At 45.8% G+C, this 24,024-nt stretch overlaps 1 protein-coding gene across 1 annotated transcript in view; it reads left to right on the forward strand.

The window, feature by feature from the left end:
* The first annotated feature begins 836 nt into the window (after positions 1-836).
* The window catches only part of CYP27C1 (cytochrome P450 family 27 subfamily C member 1), a 37,572-nt gene continuing 14,384 nt past the window's right edge, over positions 837-24,024 (forward strand). The window contains exons 1-5 of the mRNA XM_034954245.3: positions 837-1,176; positions 14,743-14,933; positions 17,133-17,332; positions 19,370-19,579; positions 21,159-21,322. Coding sequence (XP_034810136.2) covers positions 880-1,176; positions 14,743-14,933; positions 17,133-17,332; positions 19,370-19,579; positions 21,159-21,322 — 1,062 coding nt within the window. The 5' untranslated portion in view covers positions 837-879. The remainder of the gene's footprint in view (positions 1,177-14,742; positions 14,934-17,132; positions 17,333-19,369; positions 19,580-21,158; positions 21,323-24,024) is intronic.

Genomic DNA, 24,024 nt, shown 5'->3' on the forward strand with positions numbered 1-24,024 from the left:
CTTCAAATAATGTAACTCAGCGAGCAGTTTAACTACTGACTAGGAAAAAGTTCCCTTCCTTGAAACCACATGGCACACCTCTGGCCTTTCCCGTGCTCCATCCCTCCCTGTGCGGCCACTTCTTTGTGCAGCCAAGCACTGGGCTCTGAGTCTAGGTTGGCGGACTCCTCTCCTCACCTCGGCATGGAGGTGGCTTCTCTTCTCCAAGCCTTGTGCAACAGGACCCGTCCTTGTGAGGGACCAGATAAACGCCCCATGCTCAAAGTCGCTCACCCTTACCTAGTCCTCACTGCTTCCAATGGTGTGCGGAATAAAAGCGATGAGCCCGAGGAAAGCCATCGTAAACGACTGTGATTGTCTTTAAGAAAGCTTGTGGCAAGATAATAATGTGGTCATTTTACAAGAGTAGGAACTACGTGCAAAATCGTCTCACTTTTTCCCCCCCCTTTGAAAGTTGAGTTACAATAATTTAAGTTGAAACCATAAAGAACTGCTTCTAAAATGCAAAAAAGACCAAAGATTTCTTTAGTATACCTTCAGTAGTCATTTCGAAGGACGGTAATAATTTACAAAATCCCCGTAGACTTTTCTTTTTTTGGCCATGGTTGGAAGTGGGGTTGACCTTAAAACTTGGTGGTTTCAAGGAACGCTTAAGTGTGAATTAATATGATGTGAAGAAATAATAATAGCCTCATTCTCTTGCAGTCTAATCACAGCCTTTTCCCCAGCCCCAGGGGAGGGAGCCTTTAATAAGGGTCTGTGTAAACTGATGCCCCGGCGGCAGGAGTACGGAGAAGCACTGCTCTGACAAGTTAAGACGGAGGAAACAGCAACCCAAAGAGCAGCCCCCGAAACAAAGTTGCTCAGACAAACAAGCCGATGCAGACGAGCGCCATGGCCCTGCTGGCGCGGATCCTGAGAGCCGGGCTGCGGCCGGCGCGCGAGCGGGGTGGGCTCCTGGGCGGCGGGGCCCCGCGGCGGCCCCAACCCGCGGGCGCACGGCTCCCGGCGGGGGCGCGGGCCGAGGACAAAGGCGCCGGGCGGCCGGGGTCGCCGCCGGGCGGGGGCCGAGCCGAGGGTCCCCGGAGCCTCGCCGCCATGCCGGGGCCGAGGACCCTCGCCAACCTGGCGGAGTTCTTCTGCAGGGACGGCTTCAGCCGCATCCACGAGATCCAGGTAGCGCGCGCCGCGCCGGGAGGGAGCCAGCCCGGGCTGCTGCCCAGAAGGCTGACGGCGCGGGCGGGAGGGCGTCGGGGAGGGGCGCGGGGTTGGGGAGTCCCAGGGAGGGGCGGCGGGCAGGGATCCCCGGGCACTGGGCGCCGCGGTGGGTTGGGGGAGCTGGACTGGGGTTGTCCGGTTAAGGTTCGCAGGAAGGGGCGCTGGGGAGAGGACGCCGGAAAGGCGATCCGGGGTGGAGGAGGCAGGAACCGGGAGCGGGGCGGGGGCGTTGGGGAGGGGTCTTCGGGAAGCGGACCCCGGAGAGGGGCAGCAGGCAGAGGGAGCTGAGGAACGGGGCCAGAAAGGAACGGCTGGGAAGAGGCGGGGGAAATGGGTGTCTCGGGAGGTGGCGGCCGGGAGGGGTCCCCTGGAGGGGCCCCAGCCGGGACCCCTGGGGAGGAGGTGGCGGAGAGGGGAGTCAGGGATGGAGTTTCGGAGAGTGGTAGCCCGAGAGAGGCGGCGGGCAGGGTCTCCAGGGACTGGTCCCGGGGAGGGACCCAGGCAGGGATTGCCTGGTTGGGGAACCTGGGGAGGGGGCGCCGCGAAGGGAAACCAGGAATGGGACTGCGGGGAGGGCACCAGGGCTGAGGTCACGGAGGAGGAGACTTGGGGAGGGGCAGCGGGCGCCTGGTGGACGCCGCCGGGGCCTGGGAGTGGAGAGCTGGCGGGACCCGCGGAGTTGGGGCTGAGGGGGCTGCTGCCTGGGGCCGGCCCGAGGGGAGCGCTAGGTTCCCTAGCTCCTCTAGGCTCTGCGGAGCTCGGTGTCCTTAGGTGGCCGAGACCGTGTGTATTCATTTCTAGTCCTTTTTGTATTTTGTAATGGCGGGGGAAGAGGGGACAGAGGCTCGGAGGCTCGGGGTGCCGTAGACTCTAAGCCGGAGTTGGGGGCGACACCTGGAGTTCGCGCCGGGACTGGAGGCAGGGACGTGGGAGGAACCCAGGGGTCCCAGCCACCCGCTAGGGCGTTGGGGCCGGCGAATTCCGCACGCTTCCCACTTGGAGCCTGAGTGCTGTCCTTCCCACGCCCACCTCCGTTGCGCCCTTCGTGGCAGGGGCACTGCACCCGAGCCGCGGCGGCGCCCTGCGATGCCTTCGCCCATCGTCCGCCTCCCCGGGTGCCCGGCCCAGCACGCACTGTTATTTCTGGGATGGGGGCTTTTGGTGTCTTCCGAGAACGCCCCCTTCTCCTCCCACCCAGGCCTGTCCTTCTGCCCAGAGTTCCGGTCTTTCGAGACCCTTCTCCATCGAAGCCTCTTCTAACTACCCACCTGGGCTTCAGTCATTCATTCGTTCCATCAGCCATTCAGTCAATGAACGTGACGGAGAAGCCCCAAACCTCATTAATGGAAAAACGGGCGTGCGAGGAGCAATTTTAATTCGGCCGGGAATTAAAATTTAATTTAATTTTAATGCCAGGAAGTCCCAACCGTCCCTCCTCAAGTCCGCCACGCCAACCCTATACAGTTCCAAACCGCCACCCCCACCCCAATGCTTAGAGGGCTCAAAAATGATTTTCTTTGTAGAATCTGATAAGATATCAGGATGGCAACTTTCAAATACAGTAAAAAGTGTTTTGTTATTTGCTGTTGATGGGTTCAATACAGCCTGCTTTCTGAAGTGTAATTTAATTTTTCTTTTATCCGCCCCTACTGCCATCTGCTTTTATCCTCATACCTCACCCAGAGTTTGTTCCATGGGCACAGGTTTCTTTGAGACGGACCGTGTTAAAGCCTGTATCCAGTCAGGATGTGTGGCAGTTCAGATGGGTATTTTCCATTCACCCGCCCCTGCCGCCAGCCCTCACCCTGAGCTCAGCCCCTCCTGCCCGCTGCTCAGACAGCTTCCTTCACCACACCCAGGGCCCTGGGGCACGGAGCAGAGAGTCACAACTGACTCACTTGGTGCCTTCTCACCAAGCGCACACAGGACCTGGAGAGTAAAGGAAATAAAGGAAAAAGTTCTTTCCCTTTACTCTCCAGGTGGCACTACCCCAACCCTCAAATGTGGTACTTGTGGGGACTCTCACCTTCCTGCAGCCCCTCTGAGGACTCCCAATTTCGAACACATGGTTCTAGAAAAACCCTCTCTTCCCGCTCTCCAGGTTGCTCATTGTTCTGTGACCCATCACATCCAGTTCACTTGCGTTCCCCTTGCAATCACAGAATGTTAGCTAAACAAGGGCTCTTAGTGTTCACCTACATAGCTCACCTCTCATTTTACAGATGGAAAGAGTTGGGTGGTTACCTAAGCGACTTGCCTAAGGTCAGGCAGCTGGTGATTGGCAGAGTAGAAATCATAATTTGGGTCACTAGATGCTATTTAGGGTGTGGTAGAGCAGCAGGATGGCCGATACAGGAGTGATGTCCTCCAATGCTGGCCCTCTGCAGCCACCTGTGGAGCCTTGGGCTAGTCACTCATTCTCTCTGCACCTCAGTTTTCTCATCCGTAAAGGAGATTAGCAATCTTCATTCCTCTCATGGGTTATGATAAGGTCAAATGAGCTTAGTGTTATGAAACTGTAATAATAACAAATAATAACAATCAGTATTTCTAGAACTCTTTTCATGTGCCAGGCACAGTTTCAAGTCTTACGTGAAACTTATTTCTCCATTTTTTGGGTGAGGAAACTGAGGCATAGTGGGACCTAACTTCCAAAGGTTATTCAGCTAGTAAACTGTGAGCCCAGATTCAAACTCCAGAGTCTGTGCTCTTAACATCCAAGCAAACTCTAAGTACTGTGCCTGACTGTATAGTTCCATGGCCCACCACCAGAAAGTGATGAAAACTATCTGTATCATTCCTACCTCCAGTTCCCTTGTGCTGATTGTACCCAATTCAGTAGCTGGATTGGCTTGAGGAGTGGCCCATTTCCCAGTAGTTCTTGTTACCAGTCATTCCTTCAGTGGGCCCCTTTAGAGACCTGAACTCTTTGGGGGCCACTTATTTGTTAGGCAGAAGTGACCCCTTGGAGATGGACTCATTCCAGGTTAGTCTGAGTGTCTTCATTTTCAGGTCTCCAGAAGGAGTGAGTATAAGAGTAGAGAAATGACAGTGCTCCTGGCCCACTGTTTCTGAGATTGAGAGCTGGAGTGGTAAGAAACCTGGGCAGATACCAAAGAGAGTCTTAGTAACTTTCCCCTGCCCAGCCCTGTCTGTGTCATGCTGAGCCATGTTAGAGGCCCATCACTTTTGTGTTTTAATTGAATAATTTAGTCTATTTACATTTATTGTGATTTCTTTTTATGCAGGGAGTAACAGCTTTCTTAAGATATAATTAACGTATCATATAATTCATCCATTTGAAGTATACAACAATCACCGCAGTCAACTTGTAGAACATTTTCATGACCTCAAAAAGAAATCCCATATCCATCAGCTATCACCCCCAACTCTCCTATTCCCCCTGCTTTAAGCAACCACCAAGCTACTTTCTGTATCTATAGATTAGCCTATTCTGGACATGTCATATAAGTGGAATCATGTAATATGTGGTCTTTTATGGGTGGTTTCTTTCACTTTAAACATTTCAGTATAATGTTTTTAAGGTTCACCCATGTTGTAGCATGTATCAGTACCTCATTCTTTTTATGGACAAATAATATTGCAGCGTATGACTATACCACATTTTGCTTATCCATTCATCAGTTCATAGACATTTGGATTGTTTCCACCTTTTAGCCGTAATGAATAATGCTGCTGTGAATTTTTGTGTGTAAGGTTTTGTGTAGACATGTGTTTTCATTTCTCTTGGATATGTATCTAGGAGTGGAACTGTTGGGTCAAATAGTAATTCTATATTTAACCTTTTGAAGAACTGCCAGACTGTTTTCCAGAGTATCTGCACCATTTTACATCCCCACCATTATCATAAGAGGGTTCTGATTTTTCTACATCCCGGTCAACATTTGTTATTACTTGTCCTTTTGATTATGGCCATTCTAGTGGGTGCGAAGTGCTATCTCTCCCTGATGACTGATGATGTTGAGCATATTTTCATGTGCTTATTTACCATTTGTATATCTTCTTTGGAGAAATATCCATTGAAATCCTTTGCCCAGTTTCTAATTGGGTTCTTTTCTCTCTTTTTCCTTCCTCCCTCTCTCCCTCTCTCTCTCCCTCCCTCCCTTCCTCTACTGATTTGTAAGTTTCTATATATTCTGGGTACAAGTCCCTTATCAGATATGTGCTTTGCAAATATTTTCTCCATCCGAAGGTTGTTTTTGCTTTCTATTTTTACATTTTATTTTTATTTTTTAATGAGACAGGGTCTTGCTATGTTGCCTAGGCTGGGCTCAAGCAATCCACCTGCCTTGGCCTCCCAGAGTGCTAGGATTACATGCCTGAGCCATTATGGCCGGCCTTGTTTTCACTTTCTTAATAGTGTTCTTTGAAGCATAAAAGTTTTAAATTTTGATGAAGTCCTATTATCGATTTTTTTCTTTTGTTACTTGCACTTTAGGGATCATATCTTAAGACATTATGCCAAACCCAGGGTCATGAAGATTTACCCTTATGTTTTCTTCTAAGAGTTTATAGTTTTAGTATTTACATTTAGAGCTTTGATCCATTTTGAGATAATTTTTTTATATAGTGTGAGAAAAAGGTAAAAATTGATTCTTTGCTTGTGGCTATCCAGTTGTCCCTGTGCCATTTGTTTAAGAGAGTATTAAATCCTTTTCCTATTGAAAGATCTTGGAACTCTTGATGAAAATCAGTTGACCATAGATGTTTGAGTCTTAAATCTAAGCCAATGATTATGCCATTACTGCACTGTCTTGGTTACTGTAGCTTTGTACTAAGTCTTTTTTTTTTTTTTTTTTTTGAGATGGAGTCTCGCTCTGTCGCCCAGGCAGGAGTGCGGTGGCGCGATCTCAGCTCACTGCAAGCTCCGCCTCCCGGGTTCACGCCATTCTCCTGCCTCAGCCTCCCGAGTAGCTGGGACTACAGGCACCCGCCACCATGCCGGGCTAATTTTTTGTATTTTTAGTAGAGACGGGGTTTTATCGTGTTAGCCAGGATGGTCTAGATCTCCTGACCTCGTGATCTGCCCACCTCGGCCTCCCAGAGTGCTGGGATTACAGGCATGAGCCACCGCGCCCGGCCTGTACTAAGTCTTTTTTTTTAAATTTCCTCTAAAAAAAAAAAACACCAAAACAAAAACAAAAACAAAAAACGGATACATGTGCAGAACATGCAGGTTTGTTACATAGGTATACGTGCACCATGGTGGTTTGCTGCACCTATTGACCCATCTAAGTTTCCTCCCCTCAACCCCCACCCCAGCAGGCCCTGGTGTGTGTTATTCCCCTATCTGTGTTCATGTGTTCTCAATATTCAACTCCCACTTATGAATAAGAACATGCAGTATTTGGTTTTCTGTTCCTGTGTTAGTTTGCTGAGGATGATTGCTTCCAGCTTCATCCATGCCCCTGCAAAGGACATGATCTCATTCCTTTTTATGACTACATAGCATTCCATGGTGTATATGTGCCACACTTTCTTTATCCAGTCTATCATTAATGGGCATTTGGGTTGGTTCCATGTCCTTGCTACTGTAAATAGCGCTGCTGTAAAAATATGTGTGCATGTGTTTTTATAGTAGAATGACTTATATTCCTTTGGGTATATACCCAGTAATGGGATTGCTGGGTCAAATGGTATTTCTGGTTCTAGATCCTTGGGGAATCACCATACTGTCTTCCACAATCGTTGAACTAACTTACATTCCCACCAACAGTGTAAAAGTGTTTCAGTTTCTCCACAGCCTTGCCAGCATCTATTCCTGACTTTTTAATAATCACCATTCTGACTGGTGTGAGATGGTATCTCATTGTGGTTTTGATTTGCATTTCTCTGATGATCAGTGATGTATACATTATACATTGAGCTTTTTTGCATGTTTGTTGTCTACATAAATGTCTTCTTTTGAGAGGTGTCTGTTCGTATTCTTTGCCCACTTTTTGATGGGGCCATTTGTTTTTTTCTTGTAAATTTGTTCAATTTCCTTGTAAATTCCAGCTATTAGACCTTTGTCAGATGGGTAGATTGCAAAAACTTTCTCCCATTCTGTAGGTTGCCTGTTCACTCCGATGATAGTTTCTTTTGCTGTGCAGGAACTCTTTAATTTGATTCTAGTTGTCAATTTTGGCTTTTGTTGCAATTGCTTTTGGTGTCTTCGTCAGGAAATCTTTGCAGATGCCTATATTCTGAATGGTATTGCCTAGGTTTTCTTCTAGGGTTTTTATGGCTTTGGGTTTTACATGTAAGTCTTTAATTCATCTTGAGTTAATTTTTGTATAAGGTGTAAGGAAGGGGTCCAGTTTCAGTTTTATGCATATGGCTAGCCAGTTTCCCCAGCACCATATACTGAATAGGAGTTCCTTTCCCCATTGCTTGTTTTTGTCAGGTTTGTCAAAGAGCAGATTGTTGTAGATGTGTGGTGCTATTTCTGAGGTCTCTGTTTTGCTCCATTGGTCTATATGTCTGTTTTGGTACCAGTACCATGCTGTTTTGGTTACTGTAGCCTTGTAGTATAGTTTGAAGTCAGGTATCATGATGCTTCCAGCTTTGTTCTTTTTGCTTAGGATTGTTTTGGCTATATGGGGTCTTCAATTCCATATGAAATTTAAGTTTTTTTTTCTAATTCTGTGAAGAATGTCAATGGTGGTTTGATGGGAATAGCATTGAATCTATAAATTACTTTGGGCAGTATGGCCATTTTCATGATATTGATTCTTCCTATCCATGAGGATGGAATGTTTTTCCATTTGTTTGTGTCCTCTCTTATTTTCTTGAGCAGTGGTTTGTAGTTCTCCCTGAAGAGGTCCTTCACATTCCTTGGTAGCTGTATTCCTAGATATTTTATTCTCTTTGTAGTGATTATGAATGGGAGTTCATTCATGATTTGGCTCTCTGCTTGCCTGTTGTTGGTGTAAAGGAATGCTTGCGATTTTTGCACATTGATTTTATATCCTGAGACTTTGCTGAAGTTGCTTATCAGTTCAAGAAGTTTTTGGGCTGAGATGATGGGGTTTTCTAAATATAAAATCATCTTAACTGCAAACAGAGATAACTTGACTTCCTCTCTTCCTATTCGAATATGCTTTATTTCTTTCTCTTGTTTGATTGCCCTGGCCAGAACTTCCAATACTATGTTGAATAGGAGTGGTAAGAAAGGGCATCCTTGTCTTGTACCAGTTTTCAAAGGGAATGCTTCCAGTTTTTGTCCATTCAATATGATATTGGCTGTGGGTTTATCATAAATAGCTCTTATTATTTTGAGATATGTTCCATCAGTACCTAGTTTATTGAGAGTTTTTAATGTGAAGGGATTTTGAATTTTATCAAAGGTGTTTTCTGCATCAATTGAGATAATTATGTAGTTTTTGTCCTTGGTTCTGTTTATGTGATGGATTACGTTTATTGATTTGTGCATGTTAAACCAGCCTTGCATCCCAGGGATGAAGCTGATTGATCGTGGTGGATAAGTTTTTTGATGTGTTGCTGGATTCGGTTTGCCAGTATTTTATTAAGGACTTTTGCATCAATGTTCATCAGGGATATTGGCCTGAAGTTTTCTTTTTTACTCTGTCTCTTCCTGGTTTTGGTATCAGTATGATTCTGGCTTCATAAAATGAGTTAGGGGGGAGTCCCTCCTTCTCAATTGTTTGGAATAGTTTCAGAAGGAATGGTACCAGCTCCTCTTTGTATTTCTGGTAGAATTCAGCTGTGAATCCATCTAGTCCTGGGCTTTTTTTGGTTGGTAGACTATTAATTACTGCCTCAATTTCAGAGCCTGTTATTGGTCTATTCAGGGGTTAAATTTCTTCCTGGTTTAGTCTTGGTAGGGTGTATGCATCCAGGAATTTATCCATTTCTTCTAGATTTTCTAGTTTATTTGCATAGAGGTGTTTATAGTATTCTCTGATGGTAGTTTGTGTTTCTGTGGGGTCAGTGGTGATATCCCCTTTATCATTTTTTATTGTGTCTATTTGATTCTCTCTCCTTCTTTATTAGTCTAGCTAGCAGTCTATTTTGTTAATTTTTTCCAAAAACCAGTTCCTGGATTCATTGATTTTTTTGGAGAGTTTTTCGTGTCTCTATCTCCTTCAATTTTTCTCTGATCTTAGTTATTTCTTGTCTTCTGCTAGCTTTTGGATTAGTTTGCTCTCGCCTCTTTAGCTCTTTTAATTGTGATGTTAGGCTGTCAATTTTAGGTCTTTCTAGCTTTTTGATTTGGGCATTTAGTGCTATAAATTTCCCTCTTAACACTGCTTTAGCTGTGTCCCAGAGATTCTGGTACGTTGTCTCTTTGTTCTCGTTGGTTTCAAAGAACTTCTTGATTTCTGCTTTAATTTCATTATTTACCCAGGAGTCATTTAGGAGCAGGTTGTTCAATTTCCATGAAATTGTGTGCTTTTGAGTGAGTTTCTTAATCCTGAGATCTAATTTCATTGCACTGTGGTCAGAGAGACTGTTTGTTATGATTTCAGTTCTTTTGCACTTGCTGAGGAGTATATGTGGTCAATTTCAATTGACAAATAAGTGCCATGTACACTGAGAAGAATGTATATTCTGTTGATTTGGGGTAGAGAGTTCTGTAGACATCTACTAGGTCCACTTGATCCAGAGCTGAGTTCAAGTACTGAGTATCCTTGTTAATTTTCTGTCTTGCTGATCTGTCTAATATTGACAGTGGGGTGTTAAAGTCTCCCAATATTATTGTGTGGGAGTCTAAGTCTCTTTGTAGGTCTCTAAGAACTTGTTTTATGAATCTGGCTGCTTCTGTATTGGGTGCATATATATTCAGAATAGTCAGCTCTTCTTGTTGAATTGTTCCTTTTACTATTATGTAATGCCCTTCTTTGTCTTTTTTGATCTTTGTTGGTTTAAAGTCTGTTTTGTCTGAGACTAGGATTGCAACCTCTGCTTTTTTTTTTTCCGCTTCCCACTTGCTTTGTAAATTTTCCTCCATCCCTTTATTTTGAGCCTCTGTGTGTCTTTGCCTTTAAGATAGGCCTCCTGAATACAGCACGCTGATGGGTCTTGACTCCTTATCCAATTTGCCAGTCTGTGTCTTTTAACTGGGGGATTTGCCCATTTACATTTAGGGTTATTATTGTTATGTGTGAATTTGATCCTGTCATCATGATGCTATTTGCTTATTTTGCACACTAGTTGATGCAGTTTCTTCGTAGTGTCATTGGTCTTTATATTTTGGTGTGTTTTTGCAGTGGCTGGTACTGGTTTTTCCTTTACTTATTTGGTGCTTCTTTTAGGAGCTCTTGCATGGCAGACCCAGTGGTAACAAAATCCCTCAGCATTTGCTTTTCTGGAAAGGATTTTATTTCTCCTTTGCTTATGAAGCTTAGTTTGGCTGGATATGAAAGTCGGGGTTGAAAATTCTTTAACTATGTTGAATATTGGCCCCCAATCTCTTCTGGCATATAGAGTTTCTGCTGAGAGATCCACTGTTAGTCTGATGGGCTTCCCTTTGTAGGTGACCTGGCCTTTCTCTGTGGCTGCTCTTAACAGTTTTTCCTTCATTTCAACCTTGAAGAATCTGATGACTATGTGTCTTGGGGTTGATCTTAATATGGAGTATTTTAATGGTGTTCTGTGTATTTTCTGAATTTGCATGTTGGCCTGTCTTGCTAGGTTGAGGAAGTTCTCCTGGATAATATCATGAAGTGTGTTTTCCAGCTTGTTTCCATTCTCCCCGTCTCCGTCTGGTGCTCCAGTCGATTGTAGGTTTGCTGTTTTTATGAAGTCCCATATTTCTTGGAGGCTTTGTTTATTCCTTTTCATTCTTTTTTCTCTATTCTTGTCTGCATGTCTTATTTCAGTAAGGTGGTCTTCAAATTCTGATATCCTTTCTTCCACTTGGTCGATTTGGCTGTTGATACCTGTGTATGCTTCACGAAGTTCTCACACTGTGTTTTTCAGCTCCATCTGGTCATTTATGTTCCTCTCTAAACTGGTTATTCTAGTTAGCAATTCCTCTAACCTTTTATCAAGGTTCTTAGCTTCTTTGCATTGTGTTAGAACATGCTCCTTTAGGTCATCGTGGTTTTTTATTACCCATCTTCTGAAGCTTACTTCTGTCAATTCGTCCATCTGATCCTCCATCCAGTTCTGTGCTCTTGATGGAGAGACATTGTGATTATTTGGAGGAGAAGAGGCACTCAGGCCTTTTGGTTTTCAGCATTTTTTTGTTGATTATTTCTCATCTCTGTGAGTTTGTCTAGTTTCAGTCTTGAGGCTGCTGACCCTTGGATGGGGTTTTTGTGGGGGCCTTTTTTTGCTGTTGTTATCAATGCTGTTGTTGTCGCTTTCTGTTTGTTTTTCTTTCAATAGTCAGTCCCTCTTCTGTAGGGCTGCTGCAGTTTGCTGGGGGTTCACTTCAGGCCCTATTCTTCTGATTCGCTCCTGTGCCTGGAGATGTCACTCAAGGAGGCTGAAGTGCAGCAATGATGGGTGCCTCCTCCTTCTTCTGGGACCTCTGACCTCACGGGGCATCAACCTGATGCCAGTAGGATTGCTTCTGTATAGGGTATCTGACAACCCCTATTGGAGGGTCTCACCCAGTTGGGTGGCATGGGGAGCAAGACCCTTTTAATAAAGCACTTTGTCCCTTGGTGGGGAGGGTGTGTTTTGCTTGGGGGAAACCCACTAGTCTGGATTGCCTGGATTCCTCAGAACTACCAGGAGAAGAGGATAAATCTGCTGGTCCGCAGAGACTGTGGCCACCTCTTCCCCAAGGGCTCAGGCCCAGGGAGATCAGGGTTCTGTTTCTGAGCCTCTGGCTGGAATTGTTGGAGATCCTGCTGGGAATCCCCAGCCACTGAGGAAGGATGGATCAGGGTTAGACCTGAAGAGGCACTCTGGCTGCCAACTGCCACAGCTGGTGTGTTGAGCTGTGGGGATAACTCTTGGGACCAAGCCATCCAGCCTCCCTGGCTCCAGCAGGGGAAAAGTGCAGCATGGAGCTATAGAAATGGGTGCCACCCTTCCCCAACCCAGGGAGCTTAGCCTGTTGGCAGTTGTGAGTCCCAGTGCTGGCTGCTGCCCCTCCCCCAAGGAGCTCAAATTGCTTAGACAGCAGGCAGCTGCAGCTGGTGCTGGTCGCCCCTCCCCTCAGGAGTTCAGTAGGCTTAAGCAGATTCCAGCTGAGAGGCTGTAGGAATCTGTGCATACCAGGGTTGGGACGCTTGGCTCTGGTGGCATGGGTTCGAGAGTGGGATCTTCTGATCTGTAGGTTGCACAGTTCTGTGGAAAAAGCACAGTTTCCCCAGCTGGGTAGCCCGCTCACTCACCACCTCCCTTGGCTGGGGGGAGTGGGTTCCCTTCCCCGTGTGGCTCCCAGGTGGGCCACTGCACTACACTGTTCTTCCTTCTCTCCGTGGGTTATGCCAGCCTTCTAGTCAATTTTGATGAGAGAACCTGGATACCCTGGCTGCCAGTGAAGGATTCACATGCTTATTATGGTTTTTTTGTTGGGAGCCTCTGAGCGCCACTGCTTCTAGTTGGCCATCTTGGCCCCTCTCCCATACTAAGTCTTGAAACAGGAAAATGGGGGTCCACCAGCTTTGTTCTTTTTTCAAGATTGCTTAGGCTATTCTGGGTCTCTTGCATTTTCATATGAATTTTAGGATCAGCTTATCAGTTTCCACAAAGAAGCCCACTGGAATTATGATAGGGATTGTGCTGAATCTATTTATACACTTTGAGGTGTATTTCTATCTCAACAATATTAAGTCTTCCAATCCATGAACATGGGATATCTTGCCATTTATTTCATGTCTTGCCATTTATTTCAGGCTTCTTTAAACAATGTTTTGTAGATTTCTTTAAACAATGTTTTGTAGATTTCTTTAGACAATGTTTTATAGTTTTCAGAGTATAGGTTTTACACTTCTCCTGTTAAATTTATTTCTAAGAATATTATTATTTTTTGTGTGTGACAGAGTCTTGCTCTGTCACCCAGGCCCGAGTGTGGTGGTACAATCTTCACTCACTGCAACCTCCACCTCCCGAGCTCACGTGATCCTCCCACCTCAGCCTCCTGAGTAGCTGGGACTACAGGCTCACACTGCCACGCCGCGCTAATTTTTGTATATATATGTATTTTTTGAGATAGAATTTCACTCTTGTTGCCCAGGGTGGAGTGCAATGGTGCAGTCTTGTGGCTCACTGCAACCTCTGCCTCCTGGGTTCAAGCGATTCTACTGCCTCAGCCTCCGAGTAGCTGGGATTACAGGTGCACACCACCATGCCTGGATAATTTTTGTGTTTTTAGTAGAAATGGGGTTTCACCATGTTGGCTAGGCTGTTCTCAAACTCTTGACCTCAGGTCATCCCCTCGCCTTGGCCTCCCAAAGTGCAGAGAGTACAGGCATGAGCCTTTGCACCCAGCCATGTATTTTTTTTAGAGACAGAATTTTGCCACGTTGCCCAACCTTATCTCGAACTCCTGTGCTCCAGCGATCCACCCACCTAAGCCTCCCAAAAGTGCTGGGATTACAGACAGGCATGAGCCACTGCAGCTGGTCAAGTATTGTATTCTTTTTGATGTATTGTAAATTGAATTGTTTTTTAAATTTCATTTTGGATTGTTCACTGCTAGTGTATAGAAATACAATTGATTTTTGTATATTGATTTTGTGTCCTATGGAACTTGTTTATTAGTTCTAATAGTTTTTTAGTGGGTTCCGTTGGATTTTCTGTATGTGAGATCATGTCATCTGCCAATAGAGATAGCCTGACTTCTTCGTTTCCAATCCAGATGTCTTTTCCTTCATTTTCTTGCTGGGAGTCAGTTTTAGAGGCTCGTTACAGACTGTCCACAGAGGGCTTGCTCTGCAGACTTGGCTTGGTACTGCTTAGGTAGAGCTGTTGGGCCCATGGAAAGGGGCTGGCAGACAGGGCTCTGTTTGCTCTGGACATTTGTCTCTTATAATGACATTTCTCTCTTGTTGCTTCACACAGCTAAGGTAGTTTTAAAAACATATCCCTAAAGAATAAGAAAACTTCCATGATCATGCCTGTAATCCCAGCACTTTGGGAGGCTGAGGCAGGAGGATCACTTGAGGCCAAGAGTTCGAGACCAGCCTGGCAACATTGAGAGACCCCTGTTTCTACAAAAAATTAAAAATTAGCTGGGAGTGGAGGTGTGCACCTGCAGTCCTAGCTACTTGGGAGGCTGAGGTGGGAGGATTGCCTGGGCCCAGGAGTTGGAGGCTGCGGTGAGCTATGTTTATGCCACTGCACTCCAGCCTGGGCAACAGAGCAAGACCCTGTCTCTAAAAAACAAACAAACAAACAAACAAACAACAAAAAAGAGATGGTTATGTGAAAACATGTTTATCTCAGCAATATGTAAATTACTGCTCTGATTCAGTGCTGTATTAGATAGCACTTCCCTCTGCCCCAATTTTCTGCTCCTCTAGCACACAGGATGTTTATGTTAAAGGTATATCATATCTATGTATTTTTTCCTTTTTTGATTTCTCCATGGTATTGCAGCAGAAGCACACACGGGAGTATGGAAAAATCTTCAAGTCTCACTTTGGTCCTCAGTTTGTAGTATCTATTGCAGACCGCGATATGGTGGCTCAGGTGCTCCGGGCGGAGGGCGCTGCGCCCCAGAGAGCCAACATGGAGTCCTGGCGGGAGTACCGAGACTTGCGGGGGAGAGCCACCGGGCTCATCTCGGCGTGAGTATGTGGGCCCGGGCTGAGCCACGGGCTGGAGGGGGAGCTCAGGGGGAGGCCCCCTCCTCCAAAGCTGGGTTCCTAAAAGCCAGCTCTTAAAAAAGCACAGAACCCCCCCATGGAATGATATCAGACAGTCTCCTTGTGCGATCTCCCAGACATAAGAGCCCTGCTGGGCTTTCTGGCTCCTCCTCCGTGCAGAGTTGTCCCGTCAGGAGCCAGGAGGGGCGACGCTGGCTCGGTGGTGGGCAGAGCGCTTCGGAAGCAGGGCTTTGTGGCTTTGGGAGTCCATTCAGTGATAACCGAGGCAGACAAAACTCACAGCGCCCTTGTCTGTGCACAGGGAAAGGAGGTGGTCACTATTTCAGGAAAATCCCTTTGACGAGGGGCTAAGAACCTCCAGCCTTGGTCGCCACGTGGTGATTTTCCTGTCTCATAGCAGACTGTGTTTATTCATTTTGAACCAGCGTCACCAACACCTCTGTGCCTTCCAAGAGATCGTGGCCCGCGGCCAGGCAGGGAGGCCCAGGGCGCCTGCAGATGCCCCGGTCCAAATCCCCATGGGGTGGGACTTCTGTTTGCAGCTCTTTTGATATCTATGTCCTTATACATAAATTGGGGAGAAATACAGCCACCAATTTCTCAAGTAAGATAAATAAGAATCGTGACCAGATGTCACCAGGGTCCCTCAATTTCCGTCCTGGGGGAAATAATTAAACAGCTCCTCCTGGATGTTCAGGCCTAGAGGGGCCGGAATGCTGAGGCAGAATCTCTCTGCCCTGTTAGCTGCAGGCTCAGGAGCCTGTGTGGGTGCCTGGACCCCTCTTCGGCTGAGATGGAGTGAGGCGGTGCTGGTGACTTCAGCACAGTGGACAGCAAAGGGAAGGGCAGTGCCTAGGCCCAGGCGCCGGGCTGGCTTAGCTTGGGTCCCCCAAAGTCCATCTGGAGGCAAGGCTTTGAGTGCAGGTGGTCTCCTTGGGAACGGGAAGTGGAGCAGGGTTGGGCGGGAAGCCGTGCGGAGGCGTGGAGGTGTGGTTGACGCTCGTGGGCACTTGAGGCTCAGTCCTGCCACGACCCTCTGAGAAACTGCAGAACACTCCTCAGACCTCCAAGGGGTTCCCTCAGTGTCCTGCCTTCACTGGGAGCGGTGTGCTGGGCCTGCTACCTGGGTGCTCTCCGAGTGCAGCCAGGAGCCCCAAGGCCCCACACCCTGGTAACAAGCTGCAGTCACTCTTTCTTTCCCACACCCTGCTAACAAGCTGTAGTCTTGTTTGTTTGTTTGTTTGTTTCTTTCTTTTTCTTTCCTTCTTTCTTTTTCTTTCTTTTTTTCTTTTTCTTTCTTTCTCTTTCTTTCTCTCCTTTCTTTCTCTCTCTCTTTCCTTTCTTTCTCTCTCTCTTTTCTTTCTCTCTCTCTCTCTCTTTCCTTCCTCCCTCCCCCCTCCCTCCCTCCCTCCTTCCTTCCTTCCTTCCTTTTCTCTCTCTCTCTCTCTTTCTTTTTTTTTTTTTGAGATGGAGTTTCGCTCTGTCGCCTAGGCTGGAGTGCAATGGCGTGATCTTGGCTCACCATGACCTCTGCCTCCCGGGTTCAAGTGATTCTCCTGCCTCAGCCTCCTGAGTAGCTGGAATTACAGGTGCCCACCACCACACCCGGCTAAATTTTTGTATTTTTGGTAGAGATGGGGTTTCACCATGTTGGCCAGGCTGGTCTTGAATTCCTGACTTCAGGTGATCCACCCATCTTGGCCTCCTAAAGTGCTGGGATTACAGGCATGAGCCACCATGCCTGGCCCTCTTTTTCTTTTTTAATATCAGTACTTACTTCATTTATATATACATATGTATGCATATATATATATATTTTTTTCTTTTGCTAATTAGCAATCTCATTTCTTTATTACAATATTATTTCAAGATTTTTTAAAGGAAGTCGTATTACTTTTACTAAACATTATTACTTACCACTGGTAGTTTTTTCCTTAAAGTTTGCTTCAAAGGCAAGAGTGTAAGAAGCTCTAACAGGCTCCAGGGCTGCAGTTATTAACTCCTCTCTCCCCAGCAAAAAGTCTTTCCTGTCTTAATTCTACTTTGTTGGGCAGCTCTTGTTGATTCTTTATGGCTGAAATTTTTTCTAGAGGTTCCTTGAATTCTTTCCCAGAATGTCAGTGTAAGTAAGATGATTTGAAACTCACTTGATTCTTCTAGGGAGGGTGAACAGTGGCTCAAGATGAGAAGCGTATTGAGACAAAGAATTCTGAAACCGAAAGATGTGGCCATTTATTCTGGAGAAGTCAACCAAGTTATTGCTGACTTAATTAAAAGAATCTACCTCCTCAGGAGCCAGGCAGAAGATGGAGAAACCGTGACCAATGTCAATGATCTTTTCTTCAAATATTCAATGGAAGGTGAGGTGGAATCAGCAGGTGGGAAGGAGGGAAGAATGGACACTTGCCCCAAACCTGCAGATGTCATCTTGGATCATTCCCTGGGTCCCAGGCAGTGTGCTAAGTCTGGGACATACATGCATGTCACCTCCACGGTGCTAACGTGAACCTGGTGTGAACCACCGTTGACCAATGAGGAAACTGAGACTTTTTTTTTTTTTTCTGAGATGAAGTCTTGCTCTGTCACCCAGGCTGGAGTGCTATGATGTGGTCTTGGCTCACTGCAACCTCTGCCTCCCAGGTTCAAGCGATTCTCCTGCCTCAGCCTCCCGAGTAGCTGGGATTACAGGCACCTGTCACCATTCCCGGCTAATTTTTTGTATTTTTAGTAGAGACAGTGTTTCACCATGTTGGCAAGGCTGGTCTCGAACTCCTGACCTCGTGATTCGCCCGCCTTGGCCTCCCAAAGTGCTGGGATTACAGGCATGAGCCACTGCACCTGGCTGAAACTGGACTTAAAAAAGAACTTGCCCAATGCCACACCCCCATCCCTCTTTTTAGAGGCAGAAAGTTAGTTTCAAATTCAGGTCTTTTAAACTCAAGAAGCCATGTTCCTAATTACTAATTTACATGTTCAAAAAAAAAACATTTTGTTTGAGCATAATTTTTAAAAAGGAGTGAAGTTGAGAGGGCATCTACTTCAAACTCATTCTAGCTTTTAGTCATATTGAATGAGTGGTACATTCCTGTTCAAATAGCAATACCAAAAAGGCTTCAGTGAAGGTCTCCCTCTTTCCTGAATGCAGCAAAGGTCACTAGTCTCTCATGTATATGTCAAGAGATGTTTTATGCACATACAGAAAAACGCATGTGAATATTCTTTTTATTTTTAAACAATAAAGGGTAGTACACCAAACATACTGTTCTGCACCGTGCTTTCTCTTTACTTAAGAATGCATCTTGGGGCTGGGTGCGGTGGTTCACGCCTGTAATCCCAGCACTTTGGGAGGCCGAGGCGGGTGGATCACCTGAGGTCAGGAGTTTGAGACCAGTCTGGCCAACATGGTGAAACCCTGTCTCTACTAAAAATACAACAATTAACTGGGCCATGGTGGCGGGCACCTGTAATCCCAGCGACTTGGGAGGCTGAGGCAGGAGAATCGCTTGAACCAGAGAGGCGGAGGTTGCAGTGAGCCAAGACCACACAATTGTACTCCAGCATGGGTGACAAGAGTGAAACTCCATCTCAAAAAAAAAAAAGCATGTTGGTCTAACATGGTGATGTTTGTGTAAAAAAAAAAAAAATAGAATGCATCTTGGAGGACTTTCTATCAGCTTTCTCATCTTTTTTAAAAAAAGCTTACCTTCAAGTTTCACTCAAGTTAGCTTTGCAGAGTTCTGATGTTAATTTTCTCTAAAATTAGTAACAAAATCATCCCAGAAGTGATTGGTAAATACAGTTCACAGCTCTGCCCGACACGGATTCATCCAGGCCACTTCTGCTGAGCCTTTAGCTCTCCAGGCCTGGGCTCTGCGTTTTGGCCAGGAGGAGTCACTTTTCAATTCCTCAAGTTGGGCAAGTGGCTGGAAGGCGATCCCCAGTGGCCAGGTGGGGCAGGGAGAGGCCCTGTGGGGTTTGCCGACTCCTTCCTGAGAGGAGGGTGTGGGGGGAGAGCAGCGACACGCTCGGTGATTGTCCCTTCCCCAGGGCTCATCATTTCAGACCTGTGCTCCAGATCTGTCCCAGGGTCCTCCTCTGCAGCCTTAGCCAAGCTACTTAAACTCTCAGAGTCTTCGAATTTCCTCCAGAGAGTGGGCTTCTTCATCTGTGCCTCCAAGGGCTGTGGGGCTCCTTAGGTGAAGCAGCAACAGCACCACCTGTCAGCCCTAAATGCCAGCACCCTGCAGTTCAGGACGCAGAGAAATCCTCGGAGGGACGATGCCTCATTCGTGAAAGGCACCTGGACCACGTTTGAAAGTTGCATTTATGGCCCAACATTGCCTGTTGGTATGGTAAATAATCTAGAAGAGGGTTTTCAAATTCTCTTTCCTGTCTAGGAGTGGCCACCATCCTTTATGAGAGTCGTTTGGGCTGCCTGGAAAACAGCATCCCACAGCTGACTGTGGAATACATCGAGGCCCTGGAGCTCATGTTTAGCATGTTCAAGACCTCCATGTATGCAGGCGCCATCCCCAGATGGCTTCGCCCCTTCATCCCAAAGCCCTGGCGGGAATTCTGCAGGTCCTGGGATGGACTCTTCAAATTCAGTAAGAGAAGAATTGAGAGCACCTTTTGCAGAAGCAGGTTGACCTGCCGTGTTGTGTGTCTAACTCTCATCCAGACAATGGGTGACCATAGCAGAGGATGCCTAGATGTAGTCACGTGTTAGTTTTTGGACCCATAACTTTTGGATTTTTTTTTTTTTTTTGAGACGGAGTCTGGCTCTGTCGCCCATGCTGGAGTGCAGTGGTGTGATCTCAGCTCACTGCAACCTCTGCCTCCTAGGTTCAAGTGATTATCATGCCTCAGCCTCCTGAGTAGCTGCGATTACAGGCACCTGCCACCATGCCTGGCTAATTATTTTGTATTTTTAGTAGAGATGGGGTTTCACCATGTTGGCCAGGCTGGTCTTGAATTCCTGAACTCAGGTGATCACCCACCTTGACCTCCTAAAGTGCTGGGATTACAAGTGTGAGCCACCACGCCTGGCCATGGATTTGTTTTTCAAAGAAGCAAAAAGCATGTGGGTTGTGACTACAGGTAACATGATCAGTTTTTTCATTTTAAAATAATTTTTATTTTCACTAGCATGCTAGCAGGGACAGGTACAAGTAAATGTCCATGCAAGATGGTGTCTTTACTCCAAATAAATTGGTCAGTGCTTAAAATGTAGAGTTTCAGGTCCACGCACATTCATTTGAATGTTACAATTTTTGTTCAAATCCAAGGTGAGATTACAAAGAGATTTGTTTTCTTATGTGACTAAAATTTTTACTATAAAAGCATGTCCGAAAATAAAGAAATTATTTTCAAAATGCTTAGAACAATGTTCTAGAGCAATGCTAACACTGAATAAAGTGTTTCATGGTGTCTTTTCAAGATCAATATTTAGGCTGGGTGCAGTGGCTCACGCCTGTAATCCCAGCACTTTGGGAGGCCGAGGTGGGAGGATCACCTGAGGTCAGTAGTTAAAGACCAGCCTGGCCAACATGGCGAAACTGTGTCTCTACTAAAAATACAAAAATTAGCTGGGCGTGGTGGCGCATGCCTGTAATTCCAGCTACTTGGGAGGCTGAGGCAGGAGAATGGCTTGAACCCGGGAGGCGGAGGTTGCAGTGAGCCGAGATCCTGCCACTGCACTCCAGCCTGGGCCACAGAGCGAGCCTCTGTCTTAAGGAATCAACAACAACCACAACATTTATTTGAATATAGAAGTCCTGAAGTCTGTGCTGTATGGTAACATCCCAGATAATAATGTGTGGCCTTTTCCCCTCCACTCATTTTCTCTTCTGAAAGTGTGGTAGAAAAAAATAAAAGAGTTTGCATTTTGTTACTCATATAAATAATTTATTTGGCTATTGGATTAGTAAAGCAAACATCTGCAAATATCCTACAGCTTATTTTTAAAAAGGAAGATACGTTTAGCTTGTCTTTTAACTTTTCATTCATTTACATAAGCAAGTGTGTGAGTGAAACTCCCAGGTTGACATTAGATAAATTGGGTTTCCTTACCCTCTGTCACCTGCCACTGGTTTAGTTAAGCTACTGGGAGGACAGAGGGCTTTGAGACTGAAAAGATGATTCTCAACCCAAACTCCTTTCAAAAGAAATACTGTTTTCAAACAGGCCAAATTCATGTTGACAACAAGTTGAGGGACATACAGTACCAAATGGACCGAGGCCGGAGGGTGAGCGGGGGCCTTCTCACATACCTCTTCCTTAGCCAGGCGCTGACGCTGCAGGAGATCTACGCCAACGTGACTGAGATGCTGCTGGCCGGCGTCGACACGGTGAGTCTGGGGGTCCTGTTCTCAGCAAGCAACACACGATAAACCCTTCCTCATCACCTCATGGACGTTGTCTACTTTTTTGGAGGGGGAGGATGGAGTTTTACTCTATTGCCCAGGCTGGAGTGCAATGGCATGGTCTCGGCTCACTGCAACCTCTGCCTCTCAGGTTCAAGTGATTCTCCTGCCTCAGCCTCCAGAGTAGCTGGGATTACAGGCGCCCGCCACCACTTCCAACTAATTTTTTGTACTTTTAGTAGCAACGGGGGTTTCACCATGTTGGCCAGGCTGGTCTCGAACTCCCGGCCTCAGGGGATCCACCCGCCTTGGCCTCCCAAAGTGCTGGGATTACAGGCATGAGCCACTGCGACTGGCCGTTGTCTACTTTTAAGGCAGATTTGTTTAGCACACTGTTCATGTTTGTACTAGGCCTGCTGCACTGCTGAGGGGCTCCAGGAGGAGAAAACTCTGTGTATGCAGTCACGCCTCACTTAATGATGCAGATTTGTTCTGAGAAATGCGTTGTTGGGTGGTCCTGTCATTGTGTGAACATCTTAGAGTGTATTTACACAAACCTAGATGGTAGCCTACCACATACCTAGGCTGCATGGTAGAGCCTATTACTCCTAGGCTACACGACTGTACAGAATGTTACTGTACTGAATACTGTGGGCAGCTGGAACACAGTGGTAAGTATGTGTGTATCTAAACATACTTAAACATTGGCAAGCTACAGTACAAATGTGGCTTTATAATCTTATGGGATCACCATTGTATATTGGGTCCATCATTGACCAAAACATCACTATACGATGCATGATTGTATATTAAATGTAAGGTGCATAATGATTTCTGTGAAAAGCATAACCAAAATTCCATTAGCACACACACAAAATTATAATAAATGTTTAAAGTTTACAAATCATTCCTGATTTGTAAACATTTTGTCATTGTTTCATAATTTCATACATGAAGAGGGTACAGACATTAAAAACCTTATTAGTTATCATTTAAAATATTTCAGGCCATGGAATTTATTTATAAAGCCAAGAATTCATTTCATTCACTCCCCAATTTGTTCTATAAAGCCAACATAACTTCAAAACCAAAACCTGCTAAAGAGAGTGTAAAGAAAGTAAACTAAAGCAGTTTGGTTGATGAGTGCATGTGTGCGTGTGTGTGTGTGTGTGTGTGTGTGTGTGTGTGTGTGTGTGTATCAACAAATTCCCTGTGAATGGAGCCCAGTAGCATGGCAGATCAATGATACACTGGGACCAGGGAGGGTTCATATCAGAATGAGACAGAGCACTGCCCATTAACCTGGGGGGAACCCACAGGCTATCCGATGGGAAAGGAAGAGGCAGACCAGCATGTATACTGTGTCCTGTGAGTAAGATGCAGCGGCACCGCCCCCTCCCGGCTGTGTGCATCTGCACATCTGTCCGTGACTGTGCGAACACAGAGCAGCGCGTGGAGGGAACACACTAGATAGTTAGCATGGGTTTCTTGGCTGGCTGGGGGTGGCATGGTCCGGGGGGAATAAGGAGCCAAGTTCCTTTCAAAAGCACATGTGTAATATGATACAATTAATAGGATACGTGTGAAAATGATCGCCATGTAGGTACAGGTGAAAGCAGTTGTAAAATTTGCTAAAAGGAAGTGGCAAAACAGGGAGGAGCTAGGCTGATGCTTTCAGTGGGTGGAAGATAATGAAATTTCTGGCTGGAAACTGGGGAAGCTGCGGGCTGGGGTGCTGCTGGTGGTCGGGTGGAAAGAGAGAATTAAGATTGCGTGACGCTTCGCTGTTTCCAAAGCATTGCACGCACACCCTGCCTGTCTCACAGCTTCCTCTAAGGTAGGAGTCATTGACTTCATTAACAGGTGGGGAAACTAAACAACCAAGCCCATCATCTCAAAGCTTTTCCTTTGCACGGGTGCTTCCCGGCCTTGAATAAGGCACGCCCCGCACAGACCTACATCTTAAAGGGACAAAAAAGCCTCAAGGCTTTATTTTTATTGTAATATCACTTAAGCATGTAAAAGCGAAAAACAAAACAAAACAAAAACAAACCCACACAGCATAAACTCCTTATTCTTTTGGATTTTGTGCAACAATAAAACAAAAAGTATATGAACTAAATGCAAACTAAATGATGCAATCAATGGGAATTCTAATTAACTACCTGAATGTGATGGTGTGGATTCGCTCAAATTAAGACACCACTTGAAAGGTGAAGAAATCAATGAATGGCTTGGTCGCTGAGCTTGTGCCTCCTGCCCCCTGGTGGTAACTAAGAACATCACAATGAGGCGGCATTCAGAAGGAAGCTGTTCCTTTTAGCATCCTACAGTAGAAGCCAGGGGACAAATTCTTACAACTTCATACTGATTTTTAAAAATTAGTATGACTTTATTGCGGTATAACTTATGCATAGTCAACTCCATTTAAACTGCATAATGCGATACAGATTGTTGACAGATGGAATCATTTATGAAACGACTGCCACATTTTTCTAAACATTGATGAGAATGGAATTATGTGGCATGCTGTCTTTTCCATCTGGCTTCCTGCACTCAGAAGAATGGTTCAGCTTCATCCATGTGGTGGCATAGAACAGTAATTGATTCTTTTTTATTACTAAGTAGTATTCCATTGTATGGATATACCACATTTTTTCCATAAAAATGTGATCTAAATAGAAATT

This window comes from Pan paniscus, chromosome 13 (assembly GCF_029289425.2).
Source record: "Pan paniscus chromosome 13, NHGRI_mPanPan1-v2.0_pri, whole genome shotgun sequence".
NCBI lineage: Eukaryota > Metazoa > Chordata > Mammalia > Primates > Hominidae > Pan > Pan paniscus.